The sequence below is a fragment of the Astyanax mexicanus genome, chromosome 14 (genome assembly GCF_023375975.1).
Source record: "Astyanax mexicanus isolate ESR-SI-001 chromosome 14, AstMex3_surface, whole genome shotgun sequence".
Lineage (NCBI taxonomy): Eukaryota > Metazoa > Chordata > Actinopteri > Characiformes > Acestrorhamphidae > Astyanax > Astyanax mexicanus.
The window spans coordinates 3,899,907-3,924,405 of NC_064421.1; the positions used below are offsets into that span (position 1 = coordinate 3,899,907).

General features: G+C 41.1%; 1 protein-coding gene across 1 annotated transcript in view; it reads left to right on the plus strand.

Annotated features, from left to right (window-relative positions):
* The window catches only part of bach2a (BTB and CNC homology 1, basic leucine zipper transcription factor 2a), a 42,110-nt gene extending 17,733 nt beyond the window's left edge, over nt 1-24,377 (plus strand). Inside the window, exons 2-5 of the mRNA XM_049463329.1 lie at nt 6,003-6,258; nt 9,401-10,825; nt 18,475-18,681; nt 20,519-24,377. Coding sequence (XP_049319286.1) covers nt 6,016-6,258; nt 9,401-10,825; nt 18,475-18,681; nt 20,519-20,848 — 2,205 coding nt within the window. The 5' untranslated portion in view covers nt 6,003-6,015 and the 3' untranslated portion in view covers nt 20,849-24,377. The remainder of the gene's footprint in view (nt 1-6,002; nt 6,259-9,400; nt 10,826-18,474; nt 18,682-20,518) is intronic.
* The last annotated feature ends 122 nt before the right edge of the window (nt 24,378-24,499 follow it).

Below are 24,499 nucleotides of genomic sequence, written 5' to 3' on the forward strand. Positions count from 1 at the left end.
CTGGAAAATGAAATCTGCATCTCCATAAAAGTTGTCAGCAGCAGAGGGAAGCATGAAGTGCTGTAAGATTTTGTGGGAAAACAAAACTGCACTGACTTTAGACTTGATAATAAAACACAGTGGATCAACACCAGCAGATGACAGACATGACTCTCCAAACCATCACTGATCATCAGTACATTTTACATTATATCTATATAATATGAGTTTATAAGCATTATATGCACTTTTTTAGATGCACTAGTAAAGTATTTATAGCATTTTTATTGACTGATGTTAATTATAGGGAGCTTTTAATTTACTCTTTTTTTTGTAGGCTTAATGTTATAAATGCAGTTTAAAAAACCTAAACGATGATTTAACTCTTAATTTAAGGATTGACTCATGGTGGCGAGACCTGAGTGTGTGTTTATGTGTGTGTTTTTGTGTGTACACACTCACTTAAAGCTTGTGGGAAATGTCCTGGGGTGCAGTAAGTGATATGCAGCGCCGCTGCTTTGAGGAGGTGTGATCTCCTCAGACCTGACGGAGGTTCAGGAGCCGAGCCGAAAGAGAGAAGTCTAACCTTATTCCAGCACAAAGACGCATTGTTCAGACCTGATGAAGTCACTGCAGAGCTTCCTGTCGTGCTCAGTTTGCTGGAAACCCCCCCGGTGATGAGCCTTTATCTCTGCGGTCAGGCTCTTATCTCTGTTGAGATTGATTCTGTCAAAAGCTTCAGATTCAGATTCAGAGAGACAATCAAACTCAGCGCTGCAAGAGGAAACCCTGCTGCAGAGTATAATACCAGAATCACTATATCCAGATCACTGGCCACTTCATTAGAAACACCTACTATCTTATACTTGCACTATAAATGTCAGAAATAAATATAACTAATAAAAACTTAAAGTTACTGTGCAGATTTTTAATTATATTTCAGTGTGCACGGTGATCCAGACATGGTTACTGACTGTGGACTGTTCTCAGGGTTTTAATCAGTCAGTGGCGCACCTGTGTTTCCCGGCGCCAAAATACAGAAGAAACATGGCAAAATATTTACCTGAACACACCTCACTTTCAGACCACCACACTCATCAGCGTTAATATATTCCTAAGTTCTAACACTAACTTCTTTGGAACACCTGCTAGCCTACCTTGTGCTTCTTCTTAGTGGCCACATTGTTAGAAACACCTTCTAAAGTACCACTCACTGTGGCCACTTTATTAGAAACCCTTCATTTTCTCTCTGCAGTGAATCTTGTTCTGCAGGTTTTATGGAGAGAATTCTCACAGTACAGGGGATTAATGAGGTCAGTTCTGTGCTGAATTGGGGCATGAGTGCCCACGGTGCCCACGGTGCCAGTGGTGCCCACGGTGGATATACCAGCTCTCCAGTGAAAAACATTATTTGTGCTTTTCTCAGAAACATAAAGAGCAGAATATCAGATTCTGCTCTTCATGCTTTGTGAGGCTTTACCTGGGCGAGTTGTAGACTTTCCTCTAGGTCTCAGTAAAATACATTTCTGCTTTTTCTGACATATTTTAGGCCTGACCTACAACACACACTCTGGTCTAAGCTGGTAACGCTGGGCTGATGCTGCTATGTTGCCGATTAACCAATAGAACAGTGCAATATAATTTTAGATTTCCATTTGTTCTGTTTTTCACTTTGTGAAATAAGGGAAATTTGATAGTTTTTTATATTGTGTTAGAATTTCATGATGAATGGACCAATAAAATGCTTCAAAGGGACTAAAAATGAATAAAATCTTAAAACTTAATATTTTAAAAAAATTAATATATTTTTTAGTTCCTACAAAGACATTTTGAAGATTTTTTTCAGAGGGGGCTTTATACCCTGGTGACGAGAGACTGCCTCAACTTCCTATAATTGGTCTGAAAGTCCAAAATGTTTGTGTGATGGCAACAAATATATTATTCTGCCGTGATGAGTGTTAAAAATGAAGCTTAAATGCTGATATAAATATCAGAATTTGCATTTTAGTGTATTTTAATTAAATTTACGATTATTTAAGTTAACTTGAAATATTTTATTTTGCAATTTCATTTTTTTTTTGTTGTTTTGTGTTCTTAAAATCAGATTAATTCATTTTCATATAAAAAAAACATATTCATACATATGTCTGATTGAAAAAAATCTAATTAATACATTAAGATCCGTAAGTTTTCAGATTAAGAAAAAATCATTCATACACTTTTTAGATTAAAAAATCAGACATATATATTTTTCAGATTAAAAAATCAGTTTCTTATATTTTTTAGGTTAAAAAATCAGATTCACAAGTTTTCAAAAAAAAAAAAAATCAGATCCATACATTTTTATATAAAATAAAAACCTGCATACATTTTTTATCCTAAAAAAATAATTTTCATACATTTTCTCAGGTTTAAAAATTTAGATCCATTGATTTTTAGGTCTGTACATTGAAATGCGATTACCGGATGTTTCTCCTCTGATCTGTATGTGTGTTTCTGAGTTTTGAATAAAATAGATTTTAATTGATTGAATTTATTTATTGTATTTTTAACTGTAGTTTTATCTGCTGGTTTCAGGCTGAGTGTTAGTCCTGCTGCTGCTGCTGCTGCTGCTGCAGTGAGGGGGTGATGTGAATCTGTTTTTCTAGATCATGTTCGTTCCTGTGACTTTCCCTCATTCTACTGGGAACTGATTCCCTCCTGATGGAAGACCATTAATGGGACTGGTTCTGCATGTAGGTCATGTGCTGGAGAATGTGGGCCACACCAGTTAGACTGGGAGGAGAGTTACCACAGTGTGAGATGAAGCAATCTAATTACACTGTGCTGCAATTCTCTCTATAACTAACTGTATACACTCACCGGACACTTTATTAGGTACACCTTGCTAGTACTGGGTTGGACCCACTTTTAATTTCAGAACTGCCTTAATCCTTCGTGGCACAGATTCAACAAGATACTGGAAACATTCCTCAGAGATTCTGGTCCATATTGAGATGAGAGCATCATGCAGTTACTGCAGATTTATCAGTTGGCCATCCATGATGCGAATCTCCCGAAACTCCACCAAATCCCAAAGGTGAACTGCAGCAGATTGTGTTGGCCGTGTCTTCATGCCTAAATGCATTGAGTTTCCGGTATATATATATATACAGGGTTTGGACAATGAAACTGAAACACCTGTCATTTTAGTGTGGAAGGTTTCATGTCTAAATTGGAGCAGCCTGGTGTTCAATCTTCATTAATTGCACATTGCAGCAGTAAGAGCAGAGTGTGAAGGTTCAATTAGCAGGGTAAGAGCACAGTTCTGCTCTAAATATTGCAATGCACACAACATTATGGGTGACATACCAGAGATCAAAAGAGGACAAATTGTTGGTGCACGTCTTGCTGGAGCATCTGTGACCAAGACAGCAAGTCTTTGTGTTGCATCAAGAGCCACGGTATCCAGGGTAACGTCAGCATACCACCAAGAAGGACCAACCACATCCAACAGGATTAACTGTGGACGCTGTAAGAGGAAGCTGTCTGAAAGGGATGTTCGGGTGCTAACCCGGATTGTGTTAAAAAAACATAAAACCACGGCTGCTCAAATCACGCAGAATTCAGTGTGCACCTCAACTCTCCTGTTTCCACCAGAACTGTCCGTCACCACAATCAATTATTGTGGTCTAAAACCAGGTGTTTCACTTTAATTGTCCAACCCCTGTAGGTTCCCCTGCAGGTGTGGTGTGTGCTATCTGCTCCCTGCGCTGTGTGTGGGGTCATGTTATTGGTTCATTTTGTAACATGACTGATTTATCACATTACTAACCTTTCTATCATATGTAGGGTTGCAGCTATCGAATATTTTATTAATCAAGTATTCCACTGAAAATATCTTTGATTTATGAAGTAATCGTATAAAACAGCAGATTTACAGAAAACAGATGTTTTTTTTTTTGGAACTTGAAGTGTTAATAGTTTTTGTAGTGTTTAAAGGGGCAGTCGAGACCCAAGGGGAAATATAAAAATCCTAATATGCCTAATTCATTCTCCTTTAAAGTAGCTGTTAATTGGTTTCATTAGAAGGGGCGTCCACAAACTTTTGGACGCACTGTGACACATTTAATACACTGCAAGTCTCTCACTTATAGAGAAACGGAGCGAGATGGAACTCATGGCCATCTGATGTGATTACACACGGCTGTGCGGATGATGAAACGAGCCGCAATATCGTGAACGCCGGTGTTGGTGTGATTGGTGGGTTCCAGTGTGAGCGTCTGAGGGCTCTGATGTGGAAGTGATGGCTTGTTAAAGAGGGAGTTACATCTGCTTCCAGACAGCTGAAGAATGTGTGTGTCTGTGTGTGTGTGTGTGTGTTGCTTTATTAGAATTGAAATAACAATCCACACCATGATCTTGGTGTGTGTATCTGTGTGTGTGTGTGTGTGTGTGTGCCCCGCAGGCAGGATGGTGTGTGTTGTCTGTGGGTGTTAGAGACTCATCACTACTCAACACTTGTGCTGTGTGTGGAGGTTTAGCTGCAGGCGATTCCCGGCTGCGTTCGCTAGTTTGGAATAATTAGAGCGTTCCCGCGAGCGCGTTCCTCTCCCGGCCCTTCAGTCCTCTGCTCTTCTGTATTGATATAAAGCAAGCGAGCGTAATCGCGGAACTCTCAGCAGCCCTCTGAACTGGATTAAGAGGAAAAAACACTACATGTGTAAAACACGTCAACCCAATCACGTCAGAAAACAGCGGCGCGTCCGCGGCTTTCATCTGCTGCCGTTCCTCAAACCGATCAGGCGGCTCGTTTTTCACCGCACTCATTAGAAACGCTGCAGATTAGCGCGGCGTTTGATGGAGCACGTTTTTATTGGATGATACTGCAACACTAGTGCAATGTGTGAAGCATCTCAGAGCTGATTAAAGTGACGATTTCTCCCATTATATTGAATTTATTAGATCTTTTTATAAAGTAAAGGACGTCTTTTTTACACAAACCTTTTATTCTGGACTCCGATCTCTGGCTCTCCTGATTCTGTGTGTGGTCTGGGATTCCCTTCAACTGGGCACTTTTATGATGTAGGTTTCCCTGCAGGTGTGGTGTGTGCGTGCTACCCGCTCCCTGTGCTGTGTGTGGGGTCGTGTTATTGGTTTATTAGATCTTTTTTTAGAATTTAAAGGCGTTTTTTTAAACAAGCCTTATATTCTGGACTCCGATCTTCTGTGTGTGGTCTGGGATTCATTTCAAGTGGACTCTCATGATGTAGGTTCCCCTGCAGGTGTGGTATGTGTGTGTGTGTGTGTGTGTGTGTGTGTGTGTGTGTGTGTGTGTGTGTGCGTGTGCTATCCGCTCCCTGTGCTGTGTATGGGGTCATGTGATTGGTTTGGTTTATTAGATCTTTTTCTTAGAGTTTAAAGGACGTCTTTTTTTACACAAACCTTTTGTTCTGGACTCCGATCTCTGGCTCTCCTGATTCTGTGTGTGGTCTGGGATTCCCTTCAACTGGGCACTTTTATGATGTAGGTTTCCCTGCAGGTGTGGTGTGTACGTGCTACCCGCTCCCTGTGCTGTGTGTGGGGTTACATGTTTGGTTTATTAGATCTTTTTTTTTTTTTAGAATTTAAAGGTGTTTTTTTACACAAGCCTTTTATTCTGGACTCTGGTGTGCTGTTTTTACACAAGTTAGAATACTGTAGGTCTATGTTTGGGCAGTGTGCCAAGTCCTGCTGGAAAATGAAATCCACATCTCCATAAAAGTTGTTATCAGCAGAGGGAAGCATGAAGTGCTGTAAGATTTTGTGGGAAAACAAAACTGCACTGACTTTAGACTTGATAATAAAACACAGTGGATCAACACCAGCAGATGACAGACATGACTCTCCAAACCATCACTGATTGGTGGAAACTTCACACTAGACCTCGAGCAGTTTGGACTGTGTGTCTCTCCACTCTTCCTCCAGACTCTGCTCCCTTGATTTATAAATGAAATGTAAAATGTACTGATGTAATGTCTCTGTGTGTGTTGTTTGTCTCTCAGGCTCCAGAGCGGGATGTCTATGGCCGAGAAGCCTGACGGTCCCGTGTACGTGTACGAGTCGACAGTGCACTGTGCCAACATCCTCCTGTGCCTGAATGAGCAGCGGAAGCAGGACGTCCTGTGCGATGTGACCGTCCTGGTGGAGGGGAGGGAGGTCCGGGCCCACAGGGCCGTCCTGGCCGCCTGCTGCCACTACTTCTCCCTGCAGCTCCGCGGCCCCACGGACCACGAGCCCCTCATCTGCCTTCCACCCAAGGTGAGCCTCAGCCAACAAGCATGATTACTGTCAAATAAACACTCACACAACCCTTCTAGAATATTATAATACCCTACAGGAAGAGTAGGGGGCATAGGGCATGGCACACCCCACCCGCAGGACTCTGCCAACAGGACACTACTCTTAGTCCCGTAAGGACACTGATGTGTTTAAAAACTCCAGCAGCACTGCTTTATCTGAGCCACTCATTTTATGATGAATGTTTGAGAATGATCACTAAGCTAATGATCCCTAACGCTAAGTGCTAGCTCTCTTCTCATTCAGAGGTAAGTATTATGGGCCTGTAGCCTGCTGCAACTCTGGCTAGCATTGCTGGAGCAGCATTAGCATTAGCCACTAACCGCGATAAGTGCTGGCTCTTTCGCCTTTTAGAGGTGAGTATTATCAGCCTGTAGCCTGATTCTAACCCCAACTAGCACTGCTGGAGCAACATTAGCATTAGCATTATTAGCATTAGCATAACGGACGGCATTTGCGTCCTGCTAGCGCTAGTGATTAGTTGCTAATGGTAATGCTAATACTGCACCCAGCCTTAGTGGAAATCTGAAAATCTAAGCTTACTGTAAATAAATGGAAGCGCTTTACTCACCCAAATAAACAGTTTTCAGGAGATAAATCTGTGTGGATTAACATCCAGTGCTTGTTTTACTTTAACAGAAAATGTTTTTTTTAAGAATTACAGTTTTGTTTACTCAACTTAGCTTGACTTAACTTAGTTAACCCCCCCCCCACCACCACCACCACCACCACCAAGTAGTTGGAACTGCTGAATTAGAAGGAAAACATGGCGACATCCCTGTTCCTTACTAGTGTCGCTTAATGCGCCTTATAATCCGGTGCGTCTTATAGTGCGAAAAATACATTGCAACAAAACAAATATTAGTGTTTTACGTACTATAAATGTAAGAGTTTCATACGTTCAGTTGAACTTTACAACTGATGCTCTCAAACACTTTATTAAGACTTGATTAGTTCAGCACAGCTGTTAACTGAAAGCCTGAATTTCAGGAGACTCTACCTCATAAAACTGACTGAGAAAATGCTGTCATCTAAGCAAGAGGAGCTACTTTTGAAGAATTAAAAAAATATATGGTATAATATATTCTGCTTTGTTTAACGCTTAATAAACCGTATCAATCTACAGTGGATGTACACACCCCTACTGTTCGCTGGAACAGGTCTTTGCTGAGTTGCTGAGAGTTTCTGAAGACGTTTAAGAGTGAAAGCTGCAGGAGCATCATTTATTCATACTGGTCTTGTCACTCTGAACACTGTGGCTATTTATTTACACACACACATTACTGCCTGATGTCCCAGATATGTCAAACACCCTCGTTTTCTACCAGCCTTTACGCTTCTAACGTTAAATCTCGATTAATCTTTCAGCGCCGACATGTTAAAAAGCGTGTTCTGTAATGACTGGATAACGGGCTGGGTCTCTCTCTCTGCAGCGTGAGGCAGAACCGGATCCTCTGGGCTTTTGTAGTTGGGCTCTCTGTTCTCCTGGCTGCCGTCTGCCCGCGTTTCCCTGCCTGCCGCCCTCATTAGGATCACTGTTTATAACATTAAAGCAGACTCGTATGGAGCTGGGCTTCCATAAAGACACGCTTCTGCAGGCAGCAGCTGCTGAGACAAGCTGAAAATAGATCCAGCGGAGCTTCAGCGCTCTCCCCCCAGCAGCTCCTCTATTTATTTGCGGCTCTGGGAGAGCTGCCGAGCCTTATTTTAAACTGGATGACTTTCCTTTATGAAGGCTGTGCTTCAGATGCGGCCTCCCTGCCCCTGGCATCAACAGATGACCACCACCAGAGTCCCACCCACCCACCACCACCATGCTGCTAAAAAACTATATCTATTTTATCTGTGATAATTATCTGCAATACTAGTAACATAGCAGAAGGGAAAACCAACACCTCCAATCTCATCACAGAGAAAGAAAGAGAGAAAGAAAGAAAGAAAGAAAGAAAGAAAGAAAGAAAGAAAGAAAGAAAGAAAGAAAGGAAAAAAAGAAAGAGATTGGGAGAGAGAAAGTAAGAGAGAGAGATGGAGAGGGGACAAGTAAGAGAGAAAAAAGAAAAAGAGAGAGACAGAGAGATAAAAAATATAAGGAGAGAGAGAAAAAGAAAGAGACGGAGAGAGAAAGAAAGAAAGTAAGAGACAGAGATTAAAAGATAGGGAGAGAGAAAGAAGAGAAAGAAAGAAAAGAGTGTGGGAGAAAAGAGAAAGAAAGTGAGAGAAGAAGAGAAGAGAGAAAGAAAGAAAGAAAGAAAGAAAGAAAGAAAGAAAAAGATAGGAAGAGAGAAAGGAGAAAGAAAGTGAGAGAGAAGAGAAGAACAAAATGAAGAAAGATAGAGAGAGGGTGAGAAAGAGAGAGAGGAGAGAGGATAAAAGAGAGAGACAGAGAGATAAAAAGATAGGGAGAGAGAACAAAGAGAAAGAAAGAAAAGAAAGAGAAAAGAGTGAGAGAGAAAGACAGAGAGAGAGATGTGTGATAAGGTGTAATCCATATAATGTATGACAGTAATGTAGTCAAAAACAGTATAGTTTACAGTGCTTTTAGTTTTTAGTTTTTACAGTGCTTTTAGAGTGATTTATAATTATAAATAAGTAAAGAGTCTCTATAATGAGTTTGAGTAACGTCTAATTCTGATAAAGCCTACGACATTAATATATTACATAAATTAATATTATTATAATTTAACTACCCCCACTTTAACAGAGTTTAATAGTAGTGCCGAAGCTGGCCAAACACAACGAGTACCAATGTGGAGAGAACTCGCCCATCAGAACTCTGGAGAGCTGCAACAACATTGTTTTAAAGCCAACTGGAAAATACACAGTTGCCAGAAACTATATGCTAGCCTTCATTTTATCTGCTTTCTGCTTTGGTGGCATCGTATGTTCCCTAAGAGGGATTGGGAATTGGCAATGATTGATTTAGGAAGACATTGAATTAATTGCAGACACAAGAAGAACAAAAGAAGATGGAAACTCCACCCAGTTAGGGACTTGAACCAAAGACCCTAATTTCTCTGAGGAACATACTAAAACTATGAAACCTGAGAACGTAACTAAATAAGCTTGTTATGACTGTGTTCTTTGTGTCTTTTGTCTTCTGCAGATCACAATGAAAGGCTTTGCGCCCCTCTTGCAGTTTGCCTACACCGCCAAGCTGCTGCTGAGCCGGGAGAACATCCAAGACGTGATGTGCTGTGCCGACTTCCTGGGCGTCCACAACCTGGAGGACTCCTGCTTCCTCTTCCTGCAGGCACAGATGAGCAGCGATGGTGAGGAACGACCCAAATCTCCACAGACACCAGCTCACAGGGACGGGAACAGTTCTCTGAAGGTTCCTCAAAGTTCTCCAAGAAGTTCCCCCAGTAAATCTTCAGACGAGGAGCGATTACAGTCCACCAACAGCCTGCGTCCGTCAGAAAATCAGCCTGAAATCACGGAGGTTCCCAGCTACCGAAGTCCCAAATACAGGAAGCACCAGCAGGCCTATGCGAAGCACAACACCACGAACACCTCTCTAAGCAGCAGTACCTCAAGCCCAGCCAGCAGCTCGCTCCAAGACACCATCACCAGCAGTGATGCCCAGGGCGTAGATATGTCCAGAGTAAAAGCAGAACCAGCTTCAGGTGAAGAAGAACGATTGGGATTTTCTGATCTTTCTGGAGCGGAGCTAAGCGATGCTGGATGTAGGATAGAGGAAATGGACGCAGAGATGGACACAGAGATGGACACAGAGATGGATTACAGTCACCAGCAGTTTAGTTCTACGCCCGCTGATGTGCCAACGAACCGGATGTCACCCTTGTGCCTGCGCTCCCTGGTCAAAAACAGCCTTATTCCTCCACTCCGCAGTTTCTCCACTGATTCCTCCATGCTCAGAAGCAACCAGCAGTTCCCCAGTCCGCTATTTCCTGCCCAGAACCACCATCTTCCTCAGTGTGACTTTAAAACAAACTACCAGGCTTTTATCGGAGGGCTTACAGTTGCCTCGTTGAAGCAGTCGCTTAGATTCCCAGCTTTAGGAAAGTCCCTCTCCTGCGATAGGATCTGTAACCAGGATACGGATCAAGAGTTGGAACGCAGAAGCGTAATTTTCTCAAGACCATCTGAGCGACTGCCAGCTAATTCCTATCCGGACGAGCCGTCTCTGGAGCTGGATGCCCCCTCAGGCCTCTGGGCAGGCTCTCAAGCTCTTTCGCCCACCTCCGGACCTTCAGAACCCTCGCTCCTGTCTCGCCGAAGGCTAAAGAGGAGCTGCCCTGTCCCCATTCGAGTCGATCCCCGCTCTACACGCACCGAGACCTGCCCCAGAACATCCAGCTCGTGCTCGTCCTACTCGTACGCCGAGGACGGCAGCGTCAGCTCCCCGTCCAGCCTGCCACAGTTTGAGCTGTCCTCGTCCTCGCCTCGCTCTGGTTTGCCCAAGATCAAGTGTGAGAAATCGTACGACTCGAACTCCAGCGACGAGTCCGGCTCTTTCTCAGAGGGAGACAGCGAATCCTGCCACTCCAAAGAGCCGCACTCACTCGAGGTGGGTAATCTTTCTGTTTTAGGCTTGTAGTCTTTTTAGTCCTCTATCTGCTTGGTGGTTGAATGTCAAATGCGGGCCACAAAAAAAAAAAAATCTGTTTTGGAAAATTAAGTGTAATAGGATGGAGTGCTACAGACTTGTAGCTCTCCAGCCCAGAGGGTTGTTGAACCTAATGGCAGACAGTTGAATTCAAAGCAGGCAAACCCGAGAAGAAAGGAATAAATAAATAAATAAACACATCGTTCCTCACATGGGATCGAAGCCGTGAGGTCAGGGTTGCGGTTCAATAATCTGTCGCTGCTCCAGCTATTGAATTGGGACACAGCCGGAAAAAAAACACCCTTATTAGGAGATGGCCCAAGAATGAGTGGAAAAACGAGAACGGCCGGAAACTAAAGTCACGCCGAGTGCGACAGAGAGAGAGACAGGGGGAGGAATGTAAACAAAAGCTCACCAGAGAAGTGTTTTAATTATATATTTTTTCATTAACATTCATTATAGTTTAAACCTGCCTTATAGTTATAGTGTAAAGCCGCCTATTGCCGACCCCTGAAATAGACCATATATTTATATATATATATATATATATATATGGCTAGAAAGAGCTTTGTCTCAGAGGTGAACATAGTAAACAGAGCTGGGTTCCGCTGCTGTAATTTGCTGTATTTTATTAGAAATATAAATAGTTTGGTATTAAAATACCTGAAAAGCACTTTAACTATTGGGACATTGTTTACACATACTGGAGAAACTGAGAATCAAGTGAAAAAATCTGATCTGCTTTTGCTTACAGTGCTTACGCTGTAAACTCAATAAAGGCTGAGACACTTTTTCTGTGGAGAGATGGTGGGCCATTAAATGAGTAGGAAACTTTGGATCTGCTTCTGGTCTGTACATCTGCAGATGTGGTTGCAAAATTGACAATATGGTGGACATTATTAGCTTTATTTCTATATAATCATCCATGATCACATAATGCTATTTTCAGGTCCTCTGGTCGGCCTGGTCATAGATGCATGCATTATGCTAGATTGTGAGAAATTATGGCTGTAATAGTAAAGTGCTTTTTCTTTTGTTTTCATTGACGACTGACTTTTACAGTTTTTACAGTTATGAAACATCTCCTCCATGTTTCTGTATCCTCTCAGAACTACTTACCGGCTCCAGTCCTGAGATCTTGGAGTAGTTCTGAGCGTTGCCATGGCAATAGGCTCTTTCTCTTTATCTCTCTCTCTCTCTCTCTCTCTCTCTCTGAAAGTCGTCACTCAGCAGAAAGCTCTCTCTCTCTCGCTCTCTCACGCTGCTGAGGAGCACATGTTGGGTGATTGACTGGTTCATTACCTCTGTTCATTTCTGACATCCTAATTACAGGAGATGAATGTAGAAATTGATGCTATGCCAGAATGGGGGAATTTCTGAGAATACACTAAATGTCAAAATGTTTGTTTAAGTAACTAACTAATCTATTAAATCAAATTAAAATCAATTATTAAAATAGTTACTAATTTTAAGAATCAATTAGTTGGATCTATAGTGAGTCATAGGTGTTCCTAGAACATTTATGTTTCATTTACATTTAGCGAACAAGTTAGCAAGTTTTCCGTTCCACCTTAAATGCAGCGTTGGTTAAATTCAGAGTAAAACAAAATCAATCCCAACATTTTTAATAGTACATTTTAATCCTTTTTCAAGCCCTTTTCTGACTACAGACAGACCTTTGATGAACAAACAAATGCAAAGGCTAATTTAGCACCGCTAATTTTACTATACTAGCTCTGTACAGCTTGTATCTTTCAACTGGAAAACAGACCGTTTTTTAAAGAGGTGTCTGCTAGCATCTTGGCTCCAACCCTTCCCAGCCCAGCTGGTAGCATAGAGGCTAACCCACTCCAAAACCTTTCGAACCTGACTGATATGTCAGTTAGCATCTTGGTTCCACTCCTGCCCAGCCCTGCTGTTAGCATTGAGGCTAACCCCCTCCAAACCCCTTTGAGTCTTACTGATGTGTCTGTTAGCATCTTGCCCCAACCCTAAGCAGCCCAGCTGTTAGCATTGAGGCTAACCCCCTCCAAACCCCTTTGAGTCTTACTGATGTGTCTGTTAGCATCTTGGCTCCAACCCTTCCCAGCCCAGCTGATAGCATAGTGGCTAACCCACTCCAAACGCATTCCAGTGAGACTGAGTGCTGTCGAGTGCAGCGACAAAGTGCTACCTAGCTTCAGAAACTAAAGAATCTGAAGAAACATTTGGAATCTTAGCGGGACGCAGTCAGACTTACAGAGCGATTCCCACCAGGTGGAGCAAAACTTCCAACTGTAATGGGGGGAAGTTGTTGGCAGTTGCTGTGAAAGTAACTAATAAAGTAACTCTTTAACTTTTTAAAGGAGTAATCAGTAATTGGATTACTTTTTCAAAGTAACTATTCCATCACTGGAAAACAACCGAAGAACCGAATCTAGAAGACGGAATCTAAAAAAAAATAAAAAAGAATAAAAAATGTGTCTAATCTAACACACTGCTATTTCCAATCCAGTAATCAGATTAAAGTTACTTATGCAAGTCACTGTGCATTACTTTGTTTTTTTTATTTTCCTTTTTTTTATATATCAGTAATTGGGTTACTTTTTAAAGGAGTAATCAGTAATTTGGTTACTTTTTAAAGGAGTAATCAGTAATTTGGTTACTGTTTAAAGGATTAATCAGTAATTCGGTTACTTTTTTAAGGAGTAATCAGTAATTCGGTTACTTTTAAAAGGAGTAATCAGTAATTCGGTTACTTTTTAAAGGAGTAATCAGTAATTCGGTTACTTTTTAAAGGAGTAATCAGTAATTCGGTTACTTTTTAAAGGAGTAATCAGTAATTCGGCTACTTTTTAAAAGAGTAATCAGTAATTGGGTTACTTTTTAAAGGAGTAATCAGTAATTTGGTTACTGTTTAAAGGAGTAATCAGTAATTCGGTTACTTTTTTAAGGAGTAATCAGTAATTCGGTTACTTTTAAAAGGAGTAATCAGTAATTCGGTTACTTTTAAAAGGAGTAATCAGTAATTCGGTTACTTTTTAAAGGAGTAATCAGTAATTCGGTTACTTTTTAAAGAAGTAATCAGTAATTGGATTGTGTTTTCAAAGTAACTATGCCATCACTGGAAAACACCCTAAGAGTGGTGTGTAATGTTGGTGTAACAGTGGTTTAAGGTGCATTACTCATCTGCTGTAGGACACGTCCATCAATTAGCTAAAGAACTAACTCTCCTCCTGCAGGATCCAGACCTGCATGTTTACCATCACTGAGCTTCTCTGGGCTCATTGTGTCATTCTCTACCGTTCTCCCAGGAATAACATTCATCTCGCCGCGTGACTCCGCCCCCCCCCCCCGCTGTCTGTCAGGCCGGCCGAGCTGCTCTCCCTGCTGGAGGTGTTGGGCCGTCTCGCTGGCAGCTGCGGGTCCCCAGACGCAGAACTGGGCCAGACGCTGGCGGGCTCCCAGCTCACGATGTGGGCCGCCTCACCTCACTGCCTAACAGATGAGCCCTACTTTCCAGCGCCGGACTCGCTGTTAGAGAAATGACCTGACTGCTGTTCAGAGAGAGAGGGAGAGAGAGAGAGAGAGAGAGAGACAGAAAGAGAGAGAGAGAGAGCTGGAAACGGGGTGCTGGACGCGTAAATCGTGCCGCTGGAAGCCCCAATCTGTCGTTGCAGCCTTATTACAGCTCTCTCTGTGGCGGAGCGGCTAAATATAGAGCTCCATCATCTTACACAGAACGAGCTCTGGAGCAAGGTCAGAAGAGAGAGAGAGAGAGAAATAATCAGAGCAAGAAAGAGAGAGAGAGAGAGAGAGAGAGAGAGAGACAGGAAGAGCTGTCCTCTCTGTTTATTACTGTGCACCATAATGTTCTCCTTCAGTAGAGCTTTAAGTAAAGACTCATCTAAGACTGAATGAAATGGGAGGGTGGAGCAGATTGCAATATTTTGTATATATTTTTATATATATTGAGATTGAGATGAAGATATGTTTTATGAACATACAGTAAGCTTATTGGAAATTATACATATTGGAAAGGAGACACGATTATTGTAATTTTGCCTTTAAACCCCAGAGAAGTTCACATAATACAAGTCCAAGTCAAATATTTTATTAACTCTATCTTATATATCTAAATATATCTTATATATTATGTACACTAAAGATGTGACACTTTGATACACTTTGATTACTGTACCTTTAATATAACTTACAGTAACACACAGACATTAATGTTTTAAACCACTGGCTACGAAAATGAGTACCACTTTACACCCCTAGGTGAAAATGGCCAAATTGTGCCTTAAGTGCGAATATTTTGTTCGGACACCATTACTTTCCAGGACTCCCTTAACTCTCTTGGGCAAGTTCTTCACTAAAGCTGAAGTTAGACACCTTCTGCTTGAGGATGCCCCACAGGTGCTCAATTGGGTTAGCATAGGTCATGAGACACACTTGGGCAGTGCAACGTCTTTATCTTCAGCTTCATTGGCATCTTGAAGGTGTGTTTAGGTCATTATCATGTTGTAAAACAGCAAATGTCACAGTACATGTTGGAATTAAACTCCATAGTACTGGCAGCACTCATGTAGCCCTAGACTATGATGCTACCACCACCATGCTTGACTCCTCACAAAGTGCCACCACAAAATGACACCATTTAAGCCAAACAAGTTTATCTTGGTAGACTTTTTTTTCAATACGTCATTTTATCAATATATTAGTTGAACTGCTTGAATGTCAATACTTGCTGTCGGTACTTGCAGTCGGTACTCTCTCTCTCTGTTCTTTCTCGGTACTCTCTGTCAGTACACACTGTCAGCCCTAGCTGTCAGCACTTGCCATCAGTGCCCTCTCAGGTATCGCTTTTGGTATTTAGTGTCAGTATTCTCTTTGGACTCACTGTTGGTACTTGGTGTCAGTACTCTCTCGGTACTCGCTGTCTGGGCTCGCTGTTGGTACTCTCTCAGTACTCTCTGTTGGTACTCTCTGTCAACACTTGCTGTCAGTACCTTCTCGATACTGTCAGTACTCTCTTTGTACTTGCTGTCAGAACTCTCTCGATACTCACTGTAAGCACTTGCTGTCAGTACCCTCTCGGAACTCACTGTCGGTCCTTGGTGTCAGCACTCTTTCGGTGCTCGCTGTCTGTACTCGCTGTCGGTACTCTCTCTGAGATCTCTGTCTGTACTTGAGAGAGATAGAGTACCAAAAGTGAGTACTGACACCAAGTACTTTCTGTCAGTACTTGCTGTCGTTTCTTGGTGTCAGCATTCTTTCTGCACTCACTGTTGGTCCTCTCTCAGTACTCTCTGTCTGTACTTTCTGTCAGCACTTGCTGTCAGTACCCTCTCAGGAATCACTGTCAGTACTTGGTGCCAGTACTCCCATTTTACTCTCTCGGAACTCTCTGTCTGTACTTGAGAGAGAGAGAGAGAGAGAGAGAGAGAGAGAGAGAGTACCAAAAGCGAGTACTGGCACCAAGTACTTTCTGTCAGCGCTTGCTGTCATTACTCTCTGTTGTTACTCACTGTCAAAACTTGCTCTTAGTACCTTTTCGATACTAGGAGTCAGTACTCTATTTGTTATTTGTACTTGCTGTCAGTACCCTCTCGGGGCTCGCTATCAGTACTTGGTGTCAGTACCCGCTTTTGGTACTCTCTCGGAACTCTCTGTCTGTACTTGAGAGAGAGAGAGAGAGAGAGTACAAAAAGCGAGTACTGACACCAAGTACTTTTTGTCGGCACTTGCTGTCGTTACTCTTTGTTGTTACCTTTTCGATACTTTGAGTCAGTACTCTGTTTGTTATTTGTACTTGCTGTCAGTACCCTCTCGGGACTCGCTATCAGTACTTGGTGTCAATACTTGCTTTTGGTACTCTCTCTCTCAAATACAGACAGAGAGTTTTGAGAGAGAGAGTACCAAAAGCAAGTATTGACACCAAGTACTTTCACTTGACTTGCTGTCAGTACCCTCTCGGGACTCGCTATCAGTACTTGGTGTCAGTCTTCACTTTTGGTACTTTCTCTGAACTCTCTGTCTGTACTTGAGAGAGAGAAAGAGAGAGTACCAAAAGCGAGTACTGACACCAAGTACTTTCTGTCAGCACTTGCTATCAGTACCCTAAATGGACTTGCTATCTGTACTTGGCGTCAATACTCGCTTTTGGTACTCTCTCTGTACTCTCTGTTGGTACTCTTTGTCGGTACTTGCTGTTAGTACCCTTTCGGTACTCGCTGTCAGTACAGAACATTAAAACAACATCTCTACACACGTTACACATTTCTTTTCAGTCATTTTCTCAATTACTCGGTTAAACTGGTTGAAGTTTTGTACCAGGAATGGCAGGAAGACATCCAGCTACAGTGTAAAAGGCTGGTAAAGAGCATGCCAAGAAATCTACACCTGCACAGTATTAGGCAGGTGGTGCTAATGCTATTAGCATGTAATGTTATCAGTGTATAAGATCCTCCTTTGTGGAATCAGTTTGTGGTTAAAACACCAGTGAGTCTAAACTGAGCGTTAAACAAAGAGGAGCTTTAATTGGGGCAAATTTATAATCCAATTTACACCATTGTTATTAAAACTGAATGAATGAACTGTGTTTATAATGCTGTATGAGTGAGACTGCAGCACCATCTAGTGCTGAGTGAGGATCATGCTGTTTAAATACATCAGGGTACACTGTACACTGCTCTTCCTTTTCTGGGGCGGTCCTGATGAGTGCCAGTTTCATCATTATAAAGTTTTTGATGTTTTTAGCAGTGACTGCACTTGAGGATACTTTCAAACGTCTTGAAATTAGTTTTTTTTTCGGATTTACTGACCATTTTTTCTTAAAGTCATTTTCATCTTTATTTAGCTGAGTAGTTGTTGCTTCTCATAATCTGGATTAGAACATTACTCAAATATTCCCTATTCACTGTATACCTGTAACTCTACCTCTTCACTACTTTACTTTAACTGATGCTCTCAAACACTTTATTAAGAGACAAGAAATTCAAGTAATTAACTCTTGACGAGTTCAGCACAGCTGTTAACTGAAAGCCTGAATTGAAAACTGACTGAGAAAATCCAGCAGAGAATTAAATGCAGAGAATTAATAAATGTAAAAATTAATAAAAAAGAAAAAACCTGGTTTGTTAAACACCATTTCTGTTTATTAAATAATTCCATGATTTTTTCTTTAGACTTTGATTGACTTTAGTATTAATCTATGATGCAAAACATTTTAAAATAATGAAAAACACTGAATTTAGGGTCCAAACTTTTGACTGATATTGAATTGCAGATTAAAAAACAATATCAATCAATTCAGATACTGTAATTATTTTAAAGTTTTTTAGTTGTACAATCATTTCCTTTTTGCAGCAGATCCTATTGATTGAGTAGAATGTTTTATGTGTTTCAGTTATCACTATTATTGATACCATTTTAATGTGTAACTTATATTGTGTCATTGTTTTAGTATAATGGAAATTACTGGAATTATTACTTTTTTGTTGCTTTTTAACAGATTTATTTATTTTTATTTAATTGGGAAATACTATATTTAGAGTTTGTAATGTTTTATTTAGTCATTCAAACATTCTATAAATCATGTAATGATATGAATTGAATTCTTCCAGGTGAAGCTGCCTTTCCCAGTCGATCAGATCACAGATCTTCCTCGGAATGATTTCCAGCTGCTGGTGAAGATGCACAAACTGTCTTCAGAACAGCTGGATATCGTTCACGACCTGCGGAGGAGGAGTAAGAACCGTATCGCTGCTCAGCGCTGCCGCAAGAGGAAACTCGACTGCATCAAAAACCTGGAGTGTGAGATCCACAAACTGGTGGGTGCTTCTTTAAAATTTTAGATATTTTCAGTATCGGTACTCTCTCTGTGCTCGCTGTCGGTACTCTCTTTCAGTAATCTCTCAGTAATTGCTGTCGATACTCACTCTTGGTACTCTGGTGGTACTCTGTTGGTACTCTCTGTCGGTACTCTCTAGCAGTACTTGCTGTCTGTACCCTCTCGGTACTTGCTGTCTGTACTCACTGTCAGTACTCTCTCTGTACTTTCTCAGTACTCTCTGTCGGTACTCACTGTCAGCACTTCTGTAATTTCTCTCTGTCATTACTCACTGTCAGTACTTGCTGTCAGTACTCTCTCAGTACTTGCTGTCTGTACTCACTGTCAGTACTCTCTCTGTACTTTCTCAGTACTCTCTGTCGGTACTCACTGTCAGCACTTCTGTCAGTACTCTCTGTCGGTACTCACTGTCAGTACTTGCTTTCAATATACTCTTGGTACTCACTGTTGGTACTCACTGTCATTACTTACTCTCAGTACTTGCTGTTAGTACCCTCTCTGTACTCACTGTCGATACTCACAGTCAGTACTTGCTGTCAGTACTTGCTCTCAGTACTCCCTGTCGGTACTCCCTGTCAATACTCACTGTCAGTACTTGCTGTCAGTACCCACTCGGTACTCACTGATTGTGCTCAGTGACCTTACTTCCCTTCGACCTCCTTTAAGCCCTATCTAAACAATGTTTTACCTTTAACTTCTATTACTTTTGTACTTGACTATTGTAAGTCGCTTTGGACAAAAGCGTCTGCCAAATGTAATGTAATGTAATGTAATGTAATGGTACTCACCGTCAGTACTCACTGTCAGTACTTACTTTCAATACCCTCTCTGTACTCCCTGTCGGTACTCCCTGTCAGTACTCACTGTCAGTACTCACTGTCAGTACTTGCTGTCAGTACGCTCTCGGTACTCACTGTTGGTACTTGCTGTCAGTACTTGCTGTCAGTACCCTCTTTGTACTCTCTGTCGGTACTCACTGTCAGTACTTGCGTTCAATACCCTCTCTGTACTCCCTGTTGGTACTCCCTGTCAATACTCACTGTCAGTACTCACTATCAGTACTTGCTGTCAGTACCCTCTTTGTACTCTCTGTCGGTACTCACTGTCAGTACTTGCTTTCAATACCCTCTCTGTACTCCCTGTTGGTACTCCCTGTCAGTACTCCCTGTCAGTACTCCCTGTCAGTACTCACTGTCAGTACTTGCTGTCAGTACCCTCTCGGTACTCACTGTTGGTACTTGCTGTCAGTACTTGCTGTCAGTACTTGCTGTCAGTACCCTCTTTGTACTCTCTGTCGGTACTCACTGTCAGTACTTGCTTTCAATACCCTCTCTGTACTCCCTGATGGTACTCCCTGTCAATACTCACTGTCAGTACTCACTATCAGTACTTGCTGTCAGTACCCTCTTTGTACTCACTGTCAGTACTTGCTTTCAATACCCTCTCTGTACTCCCTGTCGGTACTCCCTGTCAATACTCACTGTCAGTACTCACTGTCAGTACTTGCTGTCAGTACCCTCTTGGTACTCACTGTTGGTACTTGCTGTCAGTACTTGCTGTCAGTACTTGCTGACAGTACGCTTTTGGTACTCACTGTCTGTACTTGCTGTCAGTACTCTCTGTTGGTACTCACTGTCAGTGCTCACAGTCTTTACTCTCTGTCAGTACTTTCTGTCTGTACTCGTTGTGCCATGCTGTCATTTAGGCAAGAGGTGCTATTTTGAAGAATCTAAAATACAAAACATATTCTGCTCTGTTGGTGTGTCCAAACTTTTAACCGATACTGTGTGTGTGTGTGTGTCTGTCTCTGTGATCAGGTGTGTGAGAAGCAGAAGCTCCTGACGGAGAGGAATCAGCTGAAGGTGTGTATGGGGGAGCTGTGGGAGAACTTCTCGTTTTTGTCTCAGGAGGTTTGTAGAGAGGAGAAGACGAGTCCTGTATCTGCAGAGCGTCCGGATCGAGTCTCGTCCAGCCCCGTCCACGTCGACCTGACCGTGTCCTCCAGCCCCGGCAGCGTGGACCTCACCCTGCCGTCCTCGTCCCCCAGGACACCGCCGGACACCGGCGTCCTTGTAGAGACCAGCAGCCCCACAGTGACTGTAGCTCTGTGTCAGGAAATGACTGATAAATGCACCACAGACGAGTAACGGCTGCAGGATCTGCGTTAACCCTTCCTTTATCTGCGTTTATTAATAGTTCAGAGTTTTTACGAATGTTTGGGTGTTTTTTACGGCGTTAGGGAGTGCACCGTTCTGTGGTTGTCTCGTGTGTTATGGTGGTGTGGTTTATTATGGCTCTGAAGGTACATGAGGTTGTGTTCAGACTGCAAGCTAATCAGATTTATTTCTCAAATCAGATCTGTTAAAATGTAAAAATACAGTAATAACATGCATTTCAGACCACCTCCAAATAGCTAGATATGGTAAAATCCAAAAATCTGATTTGGGTTAGAAAATTCACATTTGTTTCTCAAATCAGATCTGTTAAAATAATCAGATCGGATTTGATTTGATTTGATTTGATGTGATTTAGAATCTGATTTGAGCAGCCAGAATGTGACACATCTTAACAAACCTGATAGCATTTACATTTTAAACCACCTCGAAAATGTGGATTCGGATTCAGAAAATATTTCAGTTCAGATTGGATGTGGTTTCATGCTGTGCAGACTAAGAAAAAAAATCAGATTTTGGGCCAGACAAGTCAGATCAGATTTCATCTGGCACATTTGTACAAAATCAGATTGTAATCACATTTGAAACTGCCTCCAAATGTGGATTGGATCTAATTACTAAAATATTTCAGATTTGATGCAGTTCACTGCAGTTTGATGCAAAAATCAATCCAGAAATTCCAAAAATCAGATTTGGGCTAGACGAATCAGATTTGTTTGTCACCCGTATATCCGGACATATTTGGACATCTATAGCATCCAGCATCTGTACAAATCTGATTGTAATTACATTTCAAAATATTTTCACTGGTTTGAAATCCGATTAGCAATAATTCGATTTCATGTGGTTTCTGGATGCCAGTGTCCAGAACTTCCAGACTGAGAGGCATCTATACAATTCTGATTATAATCACATTTCAAGCCTTCAAAATGTGGTTTGTGTCTGATTAGGTAAAGATTTTAAATTTAATTTGGTTTTTGTCTGTTCAGACTATCAAAAATCAATCTAGAAATTCCAAAAATCTTAACAAATCTGATTATAATCACAATTTAAGCTACTTTCAAATGTGGTTTGGGTCTGATTAGCAAAATTCTGGTTTCATGAGATTTCTTGCTGTGCACACTTTAAAAAAACTGGATTCAATCTAGACACCAAAAATCCAAAGAACAGACTTAGATTTGAAGAATCTGAATTGTTTCTCAAATCAGATCTGTTGAGATGACTTACTTAAAAGTAATCCAATCAGATTTGATAAGGTTGTAGTTTTGACATGTGGTGATATCATGTTGAAATCAGATTTGAGCATCCATACAGAGACTCTTCTGTACAAATCTGATTTTAATCGCATTTTAAACCACTTCCAAATTGAGTTTGTCTGATTTGAGTCTGATTTGCAAAAATATGATTTAACATGGCTTCTGGCTGTGCAGACTATTAAATATCAATCTGGATTGAGTTGAAAATTGACTAGCAGTATAGAAATAGCCTATAGATTATATTTTAAAGGTTCAGACTGCAGGAAAATTGGATTTGTACTGTTCAGATTTGCAAGCGATCAGATCGGATTTGTGTATCTGCATGGGTTATTGTGGTATTTCATGTGCTTCCAGTGTGTCCAGACTATGGAAAATTAATCTGGATACACCAAATCTAGATATACCAAAAATCTGATTTGGGCTGGCAGTCTGAACACAGCCTTAATAAGGCAAGATATTGTTAGAAAAAAAAATCTCTTTTTACTCTCACACAAGTCTTTACACTTCTTTTTTTTTGTTTCTTCTTTTCACGGCACAGTATTGTTCTGTGTTTGCAGTAACTCTCTCTTTCTCTCCAGCTCTCAGATTAATCTCAGGAATCTCGATGAATGTTTTCTGATCTTTTTTTAAGGTGGAGATGATCCTTTGTTTGCAGACTCTCTGCTTTTGATAGATTGTTCTGTTCTTTCTCTGAACCGACTCGTCTTTTTCCCCCTTCTCTCTCTGTTCACAAAGCATTCCCCATGGGTGGCTAGAGGAAATGACAAAGGCAGAAAATAGAAAGCGAGAGAATAAAGGAGAGATAATGAGGAGAGAGGTTTGCGCAGTCAAACAGATGAAGTTCTTTACTGGAAGTGAATTTTTAAGGGCAGCGTAGAAAAACCTGAGCAGGAACTCCTTTACTTTTAATCATTACTTTTGATTTACTTTCTCCTTTATTGTGTCGCTGCACCCTCAAAAATATATACAGCTCTGGAAAAAAATGAAGAGACCATTTATAGGTTTATGTTTGAGTAAAATGAACATTGTTGTTTTATTCTATAAACTACAGAAAACATTTCTCCCAAATTACAAATAAAAATATTCTCATTTAGAGCATTTGTTTACAGAAAATGAGAAATGGCTGAAATAACAACAAAAAAAAAAAGAAGCAGAGCTTTCAGACCTCAAATAATGCAAAGAAAATAAAGTTCATATTCATAAAGGAGTTTTAAGAGTTCAGAAATCAATATTTGGTGGAATAACCCTGGTTTTTAATCACACAGAGTTTTCATGCATCTTGGCATCATGTTCTCCTCCACCAGTCTTACACACTGCTTTTGGATAAATCCAAGCATTTCAGTTTGGTGGTTTGATGGCTTGTGATCATCCATCTTCCTCTTGATTATATTCCATTATTTTTAAGTGGTTTCTCTTTTTTTTCCAGAGCTGTACTCTTATGTGCCAAAAGTCATGGGATAGGAACTTGTATGGTGTCCCATGTCTTTTTTTTTTTCCAGTCCCATGGAAGCAAACGAATGCTGCACTGACCTGTGGGATATATAAAACATAATGCAAACAGTAAGGAAATTTGCGTTTGGTAGATTATTTATTTATTGTATCAATGCTTATTGGTACCAAATCTTATACAACTGGAAAGCCTGTTCATTTATATTTTAAATGGAGAACATTTGTGAGGAACATGCATTTGTGGGATGAGAAGTAGAGCCAATGACTCGTTTGGGGTTTTGTCTTCTCGGGACTTGAGTCCCTGAAATCCCCTCTTATATGGAACTTCAGTGGCCTTCAGTTTGGAGATACTGGTACCAGGGCTCACTCCAAATAATGCTGTAACATTTTTTACGGTTTTGAGGAACACCAGCTTAACGTTGCTCTATATCACAGCTCTATCTATATCCAGATCAGCCAAATGTGGCATGATGCTGATTCTTAGAGCTCAGATACATCCTGACCACTATAGCAGAGCCCATGATCACTGGTTCTGCACCTCATCTAAAGAAACTAGACGCTCAAAACAAGTAATTAAGAGTTAATAGCATCAGAATAATAAGCTGCTTGGAATTAGCAGAGAAGATTTGGCTCATTTTTAATGGGTCTAAGCACATGCTTATCCAGCAAATACATGTTCCTCACTAATGTGGCTCCATTTAACCCTTTAAAATTAGCTGCTGCTTTGCCTCAATGGCTCAAGTACTACTGTTGTTCCAGTGCAGTGGGACTATAATCTTGTTCATTGGCTGGTTTATGGTTAGCTTTAATATAGTCTTCAATATTAAATTTACAATGTAAAAAATCATAAAGAAAAAGAAAACTCACTGAATGAGAAGAAAAAATGTGTGTCCAAACTTTTACAGACTGGTACCGTATC